General features: G+C 43.2%; 1 protein-coding gene across 7 annotated transcripts in view; it reads left to right on the top strand.

Moving 5' to 3' along the window:
* The first annotated feature begins 1,427 nt into the window (after positions 1 to 1,427).
* ART4 (ADP-ribosyltransferase 4 (inactive) (Dombrock blood group)) overlaps positions 1,428 to 18,869 on the top strand; it is a 34,971-nt gene continuing 17,529 nt past the window's right edge. For 4 of the 7 annotated variants that reach the window (XR_011256142.1, XR_011256145.1, XR_011256143.1 and 1 more), the window contains exons 1-3: positions 1,759 to 2,148; positions 6,366 to 7,074; positions 16,432 to 16,661. Coding sequence is in view for 3 of the 7 variants with exons in the window: in XM_069585643.1 (XP_069441744.1) it covers positions 1,978 to 2,148; positions 6,366 to 7,074; positions 16,432 to 16,523 (972 nt within the window). In the remaining 4 variants the exon portion in view is untranslated. Of the gene's footprint in view, positions 2,149 to 6,365; positions 7,075 to 8,577; positions 11,347 to 16,431; positions 17,021 to 18,869 lie in introns of those variants that run through there. The other 3 variants (XM_069585643.1, XM_069585645.1, XM_069585644.1) reach the window with 3 other exon arrangements.

Below are 18,869 nucleotides of genomic sequence, written 5' to 3' on the forward strand. Positions count from 1 at the left end.
GCCATCCCAGACATAGCCAGGAGAGCTCACAGATATGCTACAAAAATCACCACAGAGAGTTTTCCAGTTTCTGCATATGCTCCCTCTGCACACAGTGGATACAAACTAACCGCAGGGACTTCTCCAGCTCTGGCACAGGTGCCCTTGCTGTTCAGCTGTTTCCTCAAGTAACCTTAGGGAGCTAGGAGCCCATTAAGGGTTCATAAATATTCTACATACATGTACATCTGATTATAACAGACTGACCTATGGGAAAACATATAGGAGCCTGTTATTATATAACTTGCAGTTGTCAATCAGCCTTGAGCATATGCCCATTTGCATCCCCTTTCTTGACTGGTGGTGAGTACAAGCCATATTTTGCATAGGGCACAACCATAGGGAGAAGACAAGATGTATAAGAAGGAGGAAGCCAAGAGGGATTATTACCATGGTGCCTTTGGGGTTAACCTTTTCCTATGTCTTGGGAATGTCTGTTTAATAAAAGATTTGTTTGCTTGGGCTGTAACTGAGCTATAACTTGTCTGTTGTTTTAAACTGTTTAGTTTGCTGTTCCAAACTTTTGATGTGTTGAGACAAGAACTGAGAGAGAAATAAACCAACCTGACATCCTTTTTTAGATACTCTGAACTTTGGTGATGAAGCATAACTGCTGTGATATTATCAGAAGTTTCAACTGTAAAATATTTTTAAGTTTTTGAAAAAAATAAGAATTTTCAAGAACAAGATTTCATTTCCCTTCACAGTTAAATATGAATCAGAAAGTGTGTGTTTGGGAAAGATTCATAAGAAAAACAATTACCCCCAAGGACTGAGAACAGAGGAAGGGTGTTCAGACTAGAAAAGGAAGTGACTAAAAGAGATAGTTTCATAGGGCACTTGTGCTGAATGAACTTAGCACCCTGCAACCTCCTCTTGATCCACGTCATTGAACACTGTCAGCTCCTTTTCTAAGAGAAGTCATTTGGATTCACTACAGACTGAAATAGCATGGATTGAGGATCTGATGCCTTTAGAAGAGAAAACATAGACAATCTATGACCCCAACAGGTATAATTTCTAGAGTGGCCGATTTCAAGTGTGCGGTGGAAAAGCAGCAGAGAGAAGACTCTTTTTTTTTTTGCACTTTTCAGATACTGTGTTTTTTTAAACTTTATATTTTGTATTGGAGTATAGCCACTTAACAATGCTGTGACAGTTTCAGGTGAACAGCAAAGGGACTCAATCATACACATACATGTATCCATTCTCCCCCAAATTCCCCTCCCATCCAGGCTGCCATTAACATTGAGCAGAGTTCCCTATGCTTTACAGTAGGTTCTTGTTGGTTATCCATTTTAAATGTAGCTGTGTGGACATGTCCATCCCAAACCCTCTAACTCCCCCCATCCCCCACTCCTGGCAACTGTTTGTTCTCTTAAGTCTGTGAGTCAAAGAGAGGCTTTGTCTTGACAGTATCCCTACTGTTCTGCTTTGTGGCAGCCCCTTCTGGGTGGGGTCTATCAGCAGTGCCAGATGAACCCAACACAGGCCCACCTTGTAATGGCATGTTTCCAGGAACCTGCACCGGCCAGTCATATCACTCACAATGGGAGGCTGCAGCTCAAGATAATACTGTTTGACCCCAAACGTCATATAGGTCATGCCTTGTCCTGCTTTGCTAAGGAAGTTAAAGGTTAAGCTGGTGAGCTTGACCCCTAACAAGCCTTTGGAATTTCCCCACATACAAACAAGACCAGGATTTTTTTTTTTTTAATTGGGAACTAACTTGAGTTCACTTTAGAATCCCTTATTTGGTGCACATGTCTGGCTGTTCAACCGCAGTTCCAGCTTTACGAGCGAGTTGAATTCTTCCCTCGGAAAAACTGCTAGTTGGTTCAACAGAAGTCTCGAGATACACGTGGGAGAGGAGAGTTCTTGCTGAGACTTACTCCAGGAGAAAAACCTCAAAGGGGCATCTTGAAAGCTGATTTCAGCATGGAGCTGCGAGGGCAAAGAAGCGCTCTGCACACAAACAAATACTGTCCCTTGACCAATCGTTGCAGAAGGATTCTTCTAGCAAATACTGCAGCCTCTGCGGTAAGAATCTGGCTCCTGAGGGGGCAGCTCCTTCTCCTGCTGCTGTGCTCTGGTCTGCAGAGACCCACGGTGAGTTATGGTGGAGGAGGTGATCTCTTTAAGATCAGGGCTCTGTTGGAGCATCCTTCTGGTGATAATCTTTAAATGACCTTTAGTTTCTTGGGATAGGGGCTTCCTAGTGACTCAGACCATAAAGAATTTGCCTGCAATGCAGGAGACCCAGGTTCGATCCCTGGGTCGGGAAGATACCCTGGAGAAGGGAATGGCAACCCACTCCAGTATCTTGCTGGAGAATCCCACGGACAGAGGAGCCTGGTGGGCTATAGTCCTTAGGTTCACAAAGAGTTGGACATGTAAAGCAACTTAGCATACACACATGCAAGCTAGAGACATAGCATTACTTTTTGTTTTGGATTTTTTGGTGTTTTTTTTTTTTTTTTTTTTTGGCTGTGCCAGGTATCATGCAAGATCTTAGTTCCCTGACCAGGGTTTGAACCTGTGCAGTAGAAATGTGGCAGAGAAGGCAACGGCACCCCACTCCAGTACTCTTGCCTGGAAAATCCCATGGATGGAAGAGCCTGGTAGGCGGCAGTCCATGGGGTCGCTAAGAGTTCGGCACTACTGAGCAACTTCACTTTCACTTTTCATTTTCACACATTGGAGAAGGAAATGGCAACCCACTCCAGTATTCTTGCCTGGAGAATCCCAGGAATGGGGAAGCCTAGTGGGCTGCCATCTATGGGGTCTCACAGAATCGGACTCGACTGAAGCGACTTAGCAGCAGCAGCAGCAGCAGTAGAAGTGTGGAGTCTTAAGCACTGAACCACCAGGGAAGTCTCAACATTAATTTTTACTCTCTATAAAATTTGCATAAAAGACTGCATCTGTAGGACAAATAATGCAAAATAAACCAAGTCTTTCTGGCTTTGGCTTCTCTGGTGGCTCAGACAGTAAAGAATCCTGCCAGCAATGCCAGAGACCTGGGTTCAATCCCTAGGTTGGGAAGATCCCCTGGAGAAGGGAATGGTTACATACTTCAGTATTCTTGCCTGGAGAATTCCATGGACAGAGGAGCCTGGTGAGCTACAGTCCATGGGGTCGCAAAGCATCAGGCACAACTGAACGACTAATACTTTCGCTATCTGACACTAGCCATCTCGTATAGATCAACTCAAAAGAAGCATTATAAAGTTCTGTATGACCTCATGTTAAGAGAAAACAGAATGCCCATTTGATATCTAGTAATAGATTAAAGTTTTGGAGTGTATGAGGTTTGACAAAAGGTATTTTTCTTTTGTTTTTGGCTTAGATATATTCTGTAGAACTATTTGTAAACCTGCTGTGAAGAGCCATTGGTTAAAATCATTTAAGCAGTCTTCAATTTTTGTTCCAGTTTACACAAACTAGTTGACTTCTTGCCATAAATAACATAGCAAAAATACCCAATGGTATGTTTTTTAGTTGCAGCTGCTGCACTGTTGACATTCACTGGATGGAATTTTATCTCTTAATATGTTCCTTAATAAGTACTGTTTATTAAGAAAACATCATTGCTTTGCCAAGAAGGAAACATTTTGGAATTCAGATAACTGAAAAATATGGCTTTCAGTTATGGGCGGATGATACTTAATGAACTTGTCTTCAAATCTCTAACTTCTATTTATTTATTCATTTATTTTGAAGGTAAAAAAGTGTTAGTAGTCACTCAGTCATGTCCGAGTCTCTGTGACCTCATGGACTATAGCCCACCAGGCTCCTTTGCCCATGAAATTTTCCAGGCAAGAATACTGAAGTGGGCTGCCATTTCCTTTTCCACAGGATCTTCCTGATCCAGGGATTGAACCTGGGTCTCCCAAATTGCAGGTAGACTCTTCACTATCTGAGCCACCAGGGAAGCCCAGGTATTTTGAAGTCACTAACTTTATTGTGGCAAACTTAATATACGCTAGATATCAATAAGTAATATTCCTTTGGCTCCCTATGAGAGAATGCCTTTTTCCCACTCCTGGTTTCTATTAACAAGAGGAGGGACTTTCCCAGGAATCTTACTGACCTCTGTCCAGCTCTTTCCTCACTCTGCTCCCCTGGAAGCAGGCAGATTTACCTGACTGGTAGTGTCAGGAAGAATAACTGGGTATACTGCATTTGACTCCGCTCCTCTTCCTCCTGGGAGTTAGCCCCATGGCAAAAGGCATGAGTTATGTATTCCTCCATGACAAGAATCCCACTTGGACAGGCTGCAATCCAATACTGCCTGCAGCTAAGGGGGCAAGTCAACTCATTCTGGGGTTTACCCTTAACAAGCCCACCAGCCATCAGACCTAAAGATGGATGTTCCAACAGGTTCTCATTCAATAGCAAAAACTGTATGTTAGCCTTCATATTTCAAGTCCTGGGCAGAGGAGAGGTTTGTCATAGCCCCCGTAGAGAACTCAGCATCACTCATCACTGAAGTCATTTTTTGTCGTTTTGGTTTGGTTTGGTTTTGATTTTGTTTTGCCCTCAGTGAATAGCATGAGGGATCTTTGTTCCATGACCAGGGATCCAAACTGTGCTTCCTGCAGTGAAGATGCAGAGTGTTAACCATTGGACCACCAGGGAAGTCCCAAAGACTTCTAATATAGTCTTTAAGTGTTCTTTAAGTATAAAGAAATATTCCCTATAACATCAATGTGAGAATGTGAAGGGGTAGGAGAAGAAACAGAAAGTAAAGTATAATTAAACTTTAAGATTATTATTTTTTCTTCAAAATACTCACTGTACAAAAAGACTTTGCAGTGATACAGAAGAGTTACTTTCTCTGTGGGGGATGAGGATGTTGGTGTTTTCAGCAATATTTTTCAAACTAAATTCAGTATCTAACATGGGTCACAGACACAGGAAGGTCTGGAGCAGTGTAATGACTATGAGTGAAACTAATTTCAGCAGATACTGATCTTGAGGAGACGACTTGGTCTTAAAGAGTATAGCAAATAGAGCAAATCAGCTACCACACTGCAAAATTTAAACAAACAAACAAACAGAAGCATCAATTAAATAGAGTCAGAAGACCAGAAGGGGGAGCTCTTACTCCCGGGATGTCTGTGTTTGTGGCTGTGGTGTATTTATGCGCTTAGTCCTCCTGTCCAATTCTTTTCGACCCTTTGGACTGTAGCCCACCAGGCACATCCGTCTATGGGATTTCCCAGGCAAAAGTAGGTTGCCATTTCCTTTTCCAGGGTATCTTCCCAGGGATCAAACCGGCATCTCCATTGTCTCCTGCATTGCAGATGGATTCTTTTGGGAAGCCCTGCTCCCGGGATAGTAGAGCCCAACAGGAAGAAGAGAAGCACCTCTTCTTTCCTGGCAAAGTGAGTGTGAAAGTCATTCAGTCATGTCCGACTCTTTGCAACCCCACGGACTCTATAGTCATGGAGTTCTCCAGGCCAGGATACTGGAGTAGGTAGACTTTCCCTTCTTCAGGGGATCTTTCCAACCCAGGGATCCAACCCAGGTCTCCACATTGCAGGCGGATTCTTTACCAACTGAGCCACAAGGGAAGCCCAAGAATACTGGAGTGGGTACCCTATCCTTTCTCCAGGGGATCTTCCCAACCCAGGAATCGAACCAGGGCCTCCTGCATTGCAGGCAGATTCTTTAGCAACTGAGCATCAGGGAAGCCCCTTTCCTGGCAAGGACGGGCCAATGAAAAGCCATGAACTCTGTTTACTATATCCTCCCATCTTCCCTTTCTTCTCTAGGAAAGTGTTTACTCCCCTTGCCTTGTGAGGACCTGTACATGTTGCACCATGGTTACAAACCCTGAATTGCAGCTCTTTGCTGACCCTGAATAAACCTATCTTTGCTAGAGAAATACCTAGCGGTCTATTTATTTCAGGTCAACAACATTCGCCATCTGATTTGAAAAATTATAATCAAGATTCTTCTTTCCTTATTGTTGTTCAGTCACTCAATCTTGTCCAGTTTTAACTGTTGCTTCTTAACCTGCATACAGGTTTCTCAGGAGGCAGGTAAGGTAGTCTGGTATTCCCATCTCTTTAAGAATTTTCCAGTTTGTTGTGATCCACACAGTCAAAGGCTTTATCATAGTCAGTGAAGTAGATGTTTTTCTGGAATTCTCTTGCTTTTCTATGATCCAGCAGATGTTGGCAATTTGATCTCTGATTCCTCTGCCTTTGCCAAATTCAGTTTGTACATCTTGAAGTTCTTGGTTCATGTATTGTTGAAGCCTAGCCTGAAAGACTTTGAGAATTACCTTGCTAGCATGTGAAATTCTTTCCTTATAGATTGCAGTTAAAATCGACTTTGACTTGGCACCAAATTCCTTTGATGATCAGTACCGAGGCTGCAGCCAACAAGTCATGGAGATGCTGCTTCAAGGGGATTATTTCATGGAAGAACTAGAATCCAGTAAGCATTACCGCAAAGTCTGGCAGCAAACACACTTTAACTGGTTGAACCAAGAAAAACCTCTCCCCGGGAACGTGACTATCACACATGCTGTGGCTGTCTCGGTTTATTTATCAGACGACAGAGTTCACCTAGACTTCTCCAGAGCCATGGCCAGCGCTGCTGGGTCTCCGCAGCAGTATAAACATTCATTCCGCTTCAAATATCTGCACTACTTCCTGACCTCAGCAATCCAGCTGCTGAGGAAAGAGATTGTCTCAAGGAAAGACTCTCTGTGTTACGAGGTGCAGCATGAGTTGAAGGGCGTTTACTTGCAAGCCCCCGTGGGTGCCATCGTTCGCTTTGGCCAGTTCCTCTCCACCTCCCCAGCAACAGAACAGGCACAGAGGTTTGGGAACCAAACTCTATTTACCATGCTGACCTGCCTGGGGGCACCAGTACAAGACTTCTCTCTCAAGAAGGAGGTCTTGGTCCCTCCCTATGAGCTGTTTAAAGTGGTCAATGCGAGCTACCATCCAAGAGGAAATTGGTTGCAATTGCTGTCAAATGGGAACCAAAGCACGTACAACTGTCAGCTGCTAAAAGGTATTGTTATTGATCCAAATTCAATTCACTGTAACCAGGATCGGGATTTCCCTAGCGGCTCAGTTGGTAAGGAGACCACCTGCAATGCGGGAGACCCAGATTGGGAAGATCCCCTGGAGAGGGGCATGGCAACCCACTCCAGTATTCTTGCTAGGAAAATCCCCATGGACAGAGGAGCCTGGCAGGCTACAATCCATCAGGTTACAAAGAGTTGAACATGACTGAGCAATTAACCACATATATTACTAGGATCACAGGCCACTAATTTTTTTTAATCTTGTCAAAAAAGTAATTTTAAATTTTTTTCTTTTTTAAAAAAGTTTTATTGGAGTATAGTTGATTTATAATGTTTCAGGTGTACAGTAAAGTGAATCGGTTATACATACACATATATCTACTCTTTTTCAGATTCTTTTCCCATAAAGGTTATTACAGAGTACTAAGTAGAGTTCCCTGTGCTGAACAATAGGTCCTTATTAGTTACCATTTTGTATATAGTAATGTGTATGTGGGGGCTTCCCTAGTAGCTCAGTTGGTAAAGAATCTGCCTGCCATATGAGAGACCTGGGTTTGATACCTGGATTGGAAAGATCCCCTGGAGGAGGGCACGGCAACCCACTCCAGTATTCTTGCCTGGAGAATCCCTGTGGATGGGAGAGCCTGGCAGGCTACAGTCTGTAGGGTCAAAAACAGTTGGACATGCCTGATTCGACTCACACACACACTGCATATAAGTCAACCCCAATCTTCCAATTTATCTCTTCCCCCATTTCCCCCCTGGTAACCATAAATTTGTTTTCTGCATCACTATTCTTTTATAAAATTTATTTTTCGAGTGGGCTTGTGGGGGAAAGGCCAAAAATATGTATATTGGCTTTTAGTAAGGATGAGATAAAAAGTCATTTCAAGCAGAAAAAGCATATACTGAATTTCAGAGATTTCAAACAATCTGGTATCTTCAGGTAAATTTCAAGATTTTGGACAACCAGAGTGTAAGCTGTAGGAAGAAGCCAGGAGTAGAAAGGGAGTAGGAAATGGATTTGGGCTGGAGAGATCTGACAGGGCCAGTTTGTAAAAACTCTTGTATTTCATGCCAAGGATTTTCAAACTTCATGCCATAAGTAGTGAGAAATCATTAGAGTCTGTAAGAAGTGGAGTATCAGTCAGATCAGTATTTTAGCAAGAGCCCTGATGCTGGGAAAGATTGAAGGCAGGAGGAGAAGAGGGAGACAGAGGATGAGATGGTTGGATGGCATCACCGACGCAATGGAGATGAACTTGGGCAAACTCCAGGAGATGGGGAGGGACAGGGAGGCCTAGTGTGCTGCAGTTCATGGGATCTCAAGGAGTCAGACACAACTTGGCAACTAAATAACAGAACAACTGGTGATACCATGAACAATGAACTGAAGTAAGAGAAATTAGTTATCACAATATAAACATGTGTTAAGCTCTTTTATAGAAACACGTGACTGATTCCATTTTATCCTTGTATGTTGCCAGCCACAGTTATTTGATGGAGCAAATGCAGTGAAAATTCTATAGCAAAGGCTGTGCCCTGTTTGATTCAGAAAGAGGAAGACCATCCTGATCCACGTGTGTGTTCGTTTACAAAGTCAACTGTAACTCAGCTACAGTATCTACCTTTGAAATATCCCCCACTCTTCCTCTACTCCATCATTATGGCTACTGTGAATAATTCAGCCCATCATCATTTCTCAACATGTTAAGGCTGGAGCATTGCAACAGTCTTCAAACTGGCATCCCCGCCAAAGCCAAGATCCTGCTCACTCTGGCCTATTTGTAAACACAGAGGAAGGGAGAGGTGTTCTACCAGGACTTTCATCCACACCCTTCTCTCCTTGCCAGCAGGGAAGATAGCAATAATGAATGGCATGTGTTTCTACTCCACAGACCCAAGAGATTAATGTTTATAGAGAAGAATGAAAAACTAGGGCAGAATGTGAATAAAATAGTGAGCTTTTGATAATACATAAGAATATCCATAGCCAGGTTCCAGGATTCTCCGGAATTGCATCTGCCTGGAATACTGTGGCTTCATTCTCATCATTTGAGATAGGTAGCTTTGCTACTGGGCTTCCCTGGTAGCTCCACTGGTAAAGAATCAGCCTGCAATGAAGGAGACCTGGGTTTGATCCCTGGGTTGGGGAGAACCCCTGGAGGAGGACATGGCAACTCACTCCAGTGTTCTTGCCTGGAGAATCCCATGGAGAGAGGAACCTGGTGGGCTGCAGTCCATGGGGTCATAAAGAGTCGAACATGACTGAGGAACTAGGGCAGTTTTGCTACTATTCACCTATCTCTATCAGTTATACATTTAAAAAAAAAAATTGAAAGACTCCAGAATATTTTCAGCTATTCACTGCAGTGTTTTTGATTTTGTTCTTGTTTCTTGAGGTTTTTATTCCTTAGTGGAAAAGCTCTTTCTGAAATCTTTCCTGTGCTGTGTGCTCAGTCACGCAGTCATGTCCGACTCTTTATGGTCCCATGAACTATAGCCCGCCAGGCTTCTCCACCCACGAAATTCTTCAGGGAAGAATACTGGAGTGAGTTGCCTTTCCTTCTCCAGGGGACCTTCCCAACTTAGTGATCGAACCTGTGTCCCTTGTGTCTCCTGCATTGGCAGATGGCTTCTTTACCACTAGCACCACCTGGGAAGCCCAAAATTTCTTGTTGTTCTTTGTTCAGTCCCTAAGCAGTGTCCGACTCTTTCCAGCCCTAAGGACTGCAGCATGCTAGGCTTCCCTGTCCTACACTATCTCCAGGAGTTTGCTCAAACTCATATCCATTGAGCTGGTGATGTCATCCAACCATCTCATCCTCTGTCACCCGCTTCTCCTCCTGCCTTATATCTTTCCCAGCATCAGAGTCTTTTCCAATGAGTTGGCCTTTTATATCAGGTGGCCAAAGTATTGGAACTTCAGTGAATATTCAGGGTTGATTTCCTTTAGGATTGACTGGTTTGATCTCTTTGCTGCCCAAGGGACTCTAAACGGTCTTCTCCAGCACCACAATGTGAAAGCATCAATTCTTGGGTGTTCAGCCTAGCCACTCCCTTTTCCAAGGGATCTTCCCAACTCGGTGATCAAACTCAGATCTTCTGCATTGCAGGCAGATTCTTTGCCATCTGAGCCACCAGGGGAATACTCAAGTTTCTGAAATCATTTCTATTAACTGATAAGCAACACCCTGCTTATCCCAACATCCTGGAGCAGTATTAGACTGATGCAAACATGAACAGTGGGAGGAGGGAGATGGCGTGTGTTTCTTATCTGGGAGTCCTTCACTGGGAAAAGGGAGGAAGGTCAGTGGACTCTCAAGCCCTGTTTTTCTAGATGGCTGGTGGTGTCCACATCACTACTGGCCAATCACCTGGATAATCACTAACCTCAGCCTGGGGAATTCACAGTATCTAATTCCTCATGAAACTGGAATCCTTTCTATCCTTTCAATTTTTTCACCAGCAGAAGCCATAAACTAGTCTATATATTATTTGTATTTATTTATTCTTTTGGCTGTGCCCTGTGGCATGTGGGATCCTAGTTCTCCACCGAGGGATCAAACCCAGATCCCCTGCACTGGAAGCTCAGAGTCTTAACCACTGGACCACCAGGGAAGTCCCATTATTTTATATCCTAAAAAGTCCCATTTGAGCCGGTGAGTTACGTTTCTTTTCCAGTTCCCTCTTAATCTGCCAGATGCAATATGCAAAAAACAAGATGAAGGCTTTTAAAATGGGTCAGCCTGGGACACTGCGTTTCTCCCAATGACAAGACAGTAGATTAAAGAGCAGAGCTTCCTCAGTCCTTCAATGTATTTCAAAATTGCTTCCATTAACTTGTAACTGAAGTTCTCAGGTTCAAAGAGTTCCCAAGAATCTGTTGCCTTCAGAGAGTCATGAGGTCAAACTGGTAGCATACTACACTGAAGGAAGTAAATTTGCAGAAGAAAAATTGTTAAAAGACGGTATAAATGAACAGCTTTTCCTTCTAATTCTTCTCCCACCCCTCACGTGACCTATACTTGTTACCATAGAAACAGATGTTTTCCTGCGCATTGGAAGACTCAAAATACATTATGTTAGGTGTTTGTCCTTAAATGTTGCTTCTTTCAGCAAAATAATCGGTGCCAAAAATCTGTAGACACACAAATACATGCTCTGTTCTGTATTATTGGATTCACAAAGAAGTGTGGTTTATTTGTTAAAATCTTTCACATAATTAAAATTCTTAAGTATGCTTCTAGAAAAAATATAGTCAATTGTTTGCAGTCAGCGTGGGTTTACATGTTACTCTTGCCAGTTACTAGCAGTGAGAATACAGGCAAATGGCTTATTCTCTCTGTGCCTCATTTCCTTCATATGTAAGATGGGAATAATTAAAAAAAAAAAAAACCCTACCTTATAAGATTCTGGTGAAGAGAAAATGAATGAGTGCATGCAAAAGCTCTTAGAACCATAAGTACTATTACCATTACCATGGCTTCCCTGCTAGCTCAGTTGGTAAAGAATTCACCTGCAATGCAGGAGACCCCGGTTTGATTCCTGGGTTAGGAAGATCTCCTGGAGAGGGATAAGCTTCCCACTCCAGTATTCTTGGGCTTCCCTTGTGGCTCAGCAGGTAAAGAATCCCCTGCAATGTGGCAGACCTGAGTTTGATCCCTGGGTTGGGGAGATCCCCTGGAGAAGGAAAAGGCTACCCACTCCAGTATTCTGGCCTAGAGTCATACAACTAAGTGACTTTCATCTTTATTTTATTAACTTCAGTTCAGTTCAGTTCAGTCGCTCAGTCGTGTCTGACTCTTTGTGACCCCATGAATCGCAGCATGCCAGGCCTCCCTGTCCATCACCATCTCCCGGAGTTCACTCAGACTCACGTCCATCGAGTCCGTAATGCCATCCAGCCATCTCATCCTCTATCGTCCCCTTCTCCTCCTGCCCCCAATCCCTCCCAGCATCAGAGTCTTTTCCAATGAGTCAACTCTTCGCATGAGGTGGCCAAAGTACTAGAGTGTCAGCTTTAGCATTATTCCTTCCAAAGAAATCCCAGGGTTGATCTCTTGCAGAATGGACTATGGAACGAGGTTCGTGACATTGTACAGGAGACAGGGATCAAGACCATCCCCATGGAAAAGAAATGCAAAAAAGCAGGATGGCTGTCTGGGGAGGCCTTACAAATATCTGTGAAAAGAAGAAAGGTTAAAAGCAAAGGAGAAAAGGAAAGATATAAACATCTGACTGCAGAGTTCCAAAGAATAGCAAGAAGAGTTAAGAAAGCCTTCTTCAGCAATCAATGCAAATAAATAGAGGAAAACAACAGAATGGGAAAGACTAGAGATCTCTTTAAGAAAATTAGAGATACCAAGGGAACATTTCATGCAAAGATGGGCTCGATAAAGGACAGAAATGGTATGGACCTAACAGAAGCAGAAGATATTAAGAAGAGGGGGCAAGAATACACGAAAGAACTGTACAAAAAAGATCTTCACAACCCAGATAATCATGATGATGTGAACACTCATCTAGAGCCAGACATCTTGGAATGTGAAGTCAAGTGGGCCTTAGAAAGCATCACTACGAACAAAGCTAGTGGAGGTGATGGAATTCCAGTTGAGCTGTTTCAAATCCTGAAAGATGATGCTGTGAAAGTGCTGCACTCAATATGCCAGCAAATTTGGAAAACTCGGCAGTGGCCACAGGACTGGAAAAGGTCTGTTTTCATTCCAATTCCAAAGAAAGGCAATGCAAAAGAATGCTCAAACTACCGCACAATTGCACTCATCTCACATGCTAGTAAAGTAATGCTCAAAATTCTCCAAGCCAGGCTTCAGCAATATGTGAACCGTGAACTCCCTGATGTTCAAGCTTGTTTTAGAAAAGGCAGAGGAACCAGAGATCAAATTGCCAACATCCGCTGGATCATGGAAAAAGCAAGAGAGTTCCAGAAAAACATCGATTTCTGCTTTATTGACTATGCCGAAGTCTTTATTAACTTACTGCTTCCTATTTTCTTTTACTCTGGGCTTCAATTATCCCACAGTAGTTTACCCAATTTGTGACATCGTGCTTTTCTTGAAGTACAGTGCCCATCTGAAATGAATGGATGGAGGAATAAGTAATGGAATGAGTCTGGGAGATGGACCACAAAGCATGATGGGAAGAACAGATGATGGAGCCAATGAGAGCTGGGCATTTGTTAATGGCTCTATGCCTGGGTGCTACGTCAGTCATGTCTGACTCTTTGCAACCCTATAGACTGCAGCCCACCAGGCTCCTCTGTCCTTGGAATTCTCCAGGCAAGAATACTGGAGAGAGTTGCCATGCCTTCCTCCAGGGGATCTTCCTGACCCGGGGATGTAAAAAACTCATTTTACAGATGAGAAAACTGAGTCCAAGTGAAAGTAACAAAAAATGATCAAAGTCAAGCATCTAAGGGTAAAGCTTCAATACCAAAGCTTTGTTGTTGTTTTTCAGTTGCCCAGTCATGTCTGACCCTTTGCAACCCCATGAACAGCAACATACCAGGCCTCCCTGTCCCTCACTATTTACCAGAGTTTGCCCAAGTTCATGTTCATTGCATTGATGATGCCATCTAGCCATCTCATCCTCTGATGCTTTCTTCTCCTTCTGCCCTTGATGGAGACTATGAGTCGTCAGTCATCTGCTCTCATCAGATGACCAAAATACTGGAGCTTCAGCTTCAGCATTAGTCCTTCCAGTGAATATTCAGGGTTCATCTCCCTGAAGATTAACTGGTTTGATCTCCTTGCTCTCCAAGGGACTTTCAGGAGTCTTCTCCAGCACCACAGTTTGAAAGCGTAAATTCCTTAGCATTCTGCCTTCTTTATGGTCCAGCTCTCACAACAGAACATGGCCACTGGGAAGATCATAGATAGCCTTGACTATACAGACCTTTGTCAGCAGAGTCATGTCTCTGCTTCTCAACACACTGTCTAGGGTTTTCGAGAAAGAATCATCTCCTGATTTCATGGCTGCAGTCACCATCCACAGTGATTTTGGAGCTCAAGAAGAAGAAATCTGTCACTACTTCCACTTTCTCCTCTTCTATTTGCCATACGTTAATGGGGCCAGATGCCATGATCTTAGGTTTTTTTAATATTTAGGCTTAAGCCGGCTCTTTCACTCTCCCCCTTCACCCTCATCAAGAGGCTCTTTGATTACCAAAGCTAATCACCCCCAAATCATGATCTTTCACTGTTATATTGTTTTCTTGTCAATCAATATTTTCTGACAACTCTTCAGTAGAATCTTACTCCATGAAAAAATGAGAAAGGTGAGAAAGGGTGGGGTTAGAGGTCCCTGTGATCTCTAGTCTCAATGAAGAGAAAACAAAACAGAAAACACGTCAGAATCATTCTAATGACCTGCTAAAGTGATATTAATGGCTCCTAGTCCCTTTGAGAATTCAGATAGTCCAATTTTAACATAAACTTTGACAAAAGCTTAGAAATATGCTTGCATTCTTAATTTGTTTGTCTAAGAAAATCAGGGTTTTGAAATTTACTGTACATATATGTAGAATTCCAAATAGAAATCCCTAGAAACTCTAGGGATCTTGTATGTTACATGAAAGTGGTGGGAAAATATTTCTCCATTATCTGGTCATCCTATCAAACAATATGGTCAAATACTGAGGCAATCACAGAGCTGAATGGCTTTCTATCTCAATGTCTTTACACTGCTGCTGCTGCTGCTAAGTCACTTCAGTCGTGTCCGACTCCGTGCGACCCCACAGACAGCAGTCCACCAGGCTCCGCCGTCCCTGGGATTCTCCAGGCAAGAACAGTGGAGTGGGTTGCCATTTCCTTCTCCAATGCATGAAAGTGAAAAGTGAAAGTGAAGTCACTCAGTCATGTCTGACCCTCAGTGACCCCATGGACTGCAGCCTACCAGGCTCCTCCATCCATGGGATTTTCCAGGCAAGAGTACTGGAGTGGGGTGCCATTGCCTTCTCCCTTTCTACACTAATAATCAGTAAAGACTGTTTGAACAGGAGATTTCATTCTTTCTTTAGAGTATATTTTAAAGGTTTCCATTCTCCATCTCATCCAATATTCTCATCCCATTGTATTCTTCCCAATTAGTATAATAAATATCGCTTTCATCAGCCACAGCTTACTGTCTGCTAACCTTTCCCGTGAAGTGTGTGTCCATGTAGGCAGATACACACATACACACACACACACACCCTTCAAGCAGGATTGTATGAATACTTTTTGCTCACGTTGTAATCAAAAAAAAAATGACTGGACATGCAATATATGTAGAGACCATACAGTGGTTAAAAATAGAGAGTTGAGAGTCTGCCTTGTGGTGCAAAGGATACCAGCTTGACCCCTGGTCCAGGAAGAGCCCACAGGCAGCCAAGCGACTAAGCCCGGGCACAACTACTGAAGCACCTGTGCTCTAGAGGCGGTGCTCCTCAAGAGAAGACACTGCCATGAGAAGTTTGCCACCACAATGAAGAATAGGCCCTGCTTGCTGCAATCAGAGAAAGCCTGCATGCAGCAACAAAGACCCAGCACAGCCATAAATAACTACATAAATACAAGTTTTAAATATATATAGCTCAAACCTGACTGCCTGAATGTGATGGCTGCCTCCACTGCATACTAGATGCACGACATTTGACAAGTTTCTTCACCTCTCTGTCACAGCTTTATCAAATAAAAAATGAAGATAATGAGGATAAATACCTCATAGTTTTGTTGTGTGGATTAAATGAGTTAATTTACAGCAAGTGCTTAAAAAGATTCCAGAACAGAATAAGTCTTTAAACAATGTTAGCTTTCATAATGGTGATGAAGATGAGGATAATAGTAATGGTAATAATTCTGTTGATGATGATAATAATGACGTAAAATCGGGAGATCTCTACCATCAACTTTTATCATCAACCCTGAGGTACACCTTTTATCCTCTTGGGACCTAATTTATGGTCTACAAAATAAGTGACCTGTGTTGTCATTTAAAAAATCTAAGAGAGAATACATTTCTTAAAAGTAGCTAGCTTCAGTCCTTCCCTGGTGGTCCAGTGGTTACAACTCCAATGGAGCGGGTGCAAGCTTGATCCTTCATTGGGGAGCTAAGATCCTACATGCCACACGATGTGGCCAGAAAAAAAAAAAAAGTCAACTTATTAAAAGACTACACACCTTTAAAAAACAGTAGTTTCATTTTTTTGTTACAAATTTTCTAAGTTTAAGACACAAACCAAAGGAGAAATGAAGTAGATTTTTTAGGAAAAACAAAACAAAACAAAACAAAAACACTGTTCCCTAAAACATGGCTAATTCTTTTTCTGTTTGTTTTCACAGCTTCCAGCAGAAAGTGCAACCCTACTCCTCTAGTTATTGCTTCTCTCTCCTTTTTGACCAGTGTCATCATCTTTTCCAAAAGTGGAGCATAAAGGAAGCTTGTGGTTTTGCCTCTCCTGTACTCTTTCGCTTTATTCCCGTCAAGGCACCCTGTATACCCATAGAGAATCAATCTGCCGTGCGATCAGCTGATATAGAACTGCCTCAGTCCACTGCCTATGAGTAGGCCTGTAAGTATATTTCCTCTCCATGGATACAAGAAGTCATGTTGGATAGAAAATGACTCATTCGGAGCCTGTGAGATACAATTAGTGTACTTTATTGGAATTAGGGCTGGGAATAGGCTAGTGGCCTTATTATTTCAGCAGAGATTAGTGAAAGCAGAATATGAACCTAGAGCCCCTAGCAGCTTGCTTGCCACTGAAAAGAGAGAGTCTACCTCCCTAGCTAATACAATGAAAGAGGAGCAGCGGAATGAAAAGAAAGTGAATCCTGACGACAGTCTATGTGCACCTAGATCCAACTGTCTGAATCTGGATACCCTGAGCCTTTTCATCACATAAATCAATAAATTATATTTCTGCCTTAATAATTTGAATTAAAATTTCTATCTCAGTTGAAGGAATTTTATGATGAACACAAACACTTTCCCTTAATTTTTATTTAGCAATCCTAAATATTAGGAACACATCAGAAATACTTGAGCTCATCTGTCCACCGCATTCTCCAGGTAAGAATACTAGAGTGGGTTGCCGTTCTCTTCTCCAGGGCAACTTGCCAACCCAGGGATCGAACCTGGGTCTCCTGCATTGCAGGCATAGTCTTTACTGTTTGAGCCACCAGGAAAGCCCAAATATTAGGAACACATTAGAGATACCTGAGTTCAGTTTTCAGTTCAGTCGCTCAGTTGTGACTCTTTGCAACCCCAAGAATTGCAGCACGCCAGGCCTCCCTGTACATCAACTCCCGGAGTTCACTCAAACTCACGTCCATCGAGTCGGTGGTGCCGTCCAGCCATCTCATCCTCTGTCATCCCCTTCTCCTCCTGCCCCCAATCCCTCCCAGCATCAGAGTCTTTTCCAATGAGTCAACTCTTTGCATGAGGTGGCCAAAGTATTGGAGTTTCAGCTTCAACATCAGTCCTTCCAAAGAACACCCAGGACAGATCTCCTTTAGAATGGACTGGTTGGATCTCCTTGCAGTCCAAGGGACTCTCAAGAGTCTTCTCCAACACCACAGTTCAAAAGCATCAATTCTTTGGCACTCACCTTTCTTCACAGTCCAACTCTCACACCCATACATGACCACTGGAAAAACCATAGCTTTGACTAGACGAACTCTGTTGGCAAAGTAATATCTCTGTCCTTTAATATGAGATCTAGGTTTGTCATAACTTTCCTTCCAAGGAGTAAGCATCTTTAGCAAAGGATAAATTCCTCATCAAAGAATTTGATGAGCCGAAGGACATACTAAATGTGTAAATTTTCTTTAAAGATTTTTTCCCCCTGCTCTCAATTTTATTATTTTCTAGAGAATTTTATCAGCATTCAAGTCCAAGCTAGTGTAGTCTTGTTATCAACCAGGGTTCTTTGCCGTCCCCAATCAACAGAAATTGTCTAGAGACCAGACAAGTAATTCAGGCAAGGCTTTATTGTGCTTCCCTGGTGGCTCAGATGGTAAAGTGCCTGCCTGCAATGCAGGAGACCCGAGATCGATCCCTGGGTCATGAAGATCCTCTGAAGAAGGAAATGGCAATCCACTCCAGGACTCTTGCCTAGAAAATTCTAAGGACGGAGGAGCCTGGTAGGCTACAGTCCATGGGGTCGCAGAGTCGGATACAACTGAGCAACTTCACTATCACTTTACTGGGACCCCGGCTGCAGCAGGAGGAAAGTGAAAGAAAGTGAAGTTGCTCAGTTGTGTCTGACTCTTTGCGACCCTGTGGATTGTAGCCCACCAGGCTCCTCAGTCCATTGGATTCTTCAGGCAATACTGGAGTGGGTTGCCATTTCCTTCTCCCAGGGATCTTCCCCACCGAGGGATCAAACCTGGGTCTTCCACATTTCAGGCAGATGCTTTAACCTCTGAACCATCCGGGAAGCAGCAGGAGGAACCTGAGAGCAAACAACAGGCTCCCTTGCTTGCTTGCTCCCTGAGAGAGGGGAAGGGCAAGCCTGTTTCTTGTGTGGGGTGAGGGTAGGAATGTGTCTACCGGTCAGGCCAGAGGGGTGGTTTAGGTGTTTTGCCCACTCTTTAGGTGGTGGTGTGTGCAGGGGGCTTGTGCAGTACCCTGTTTTTGCTCAGGGCTCTTCAGATATGGCAGTTGGGTTTTATATCTTTTGGGTCCAGAATTTATTTCACCTACCCATGCACAGTTATTTGTAGTCCCATACAGTTTCCCATACAGGTGTGTCTAGGTCCAGGTACTGCAGGACTGT

This window comes from Ovis canadensis, chromosome 3 (genome assembly GCF_042477335.2).
Source record: "Ovis canadensis isolate MfBH-ARS-UI-01 breed Bighorn chromosome 3, ARS-UI_OviCan_v2, whole genome shotgun sequence".
Lineage (NCBI taxonomy): Eukaryota > Metazoa > Chordata > Mammalia > Artiodactyla > Bovidae > Ovis > Ovis canadensis.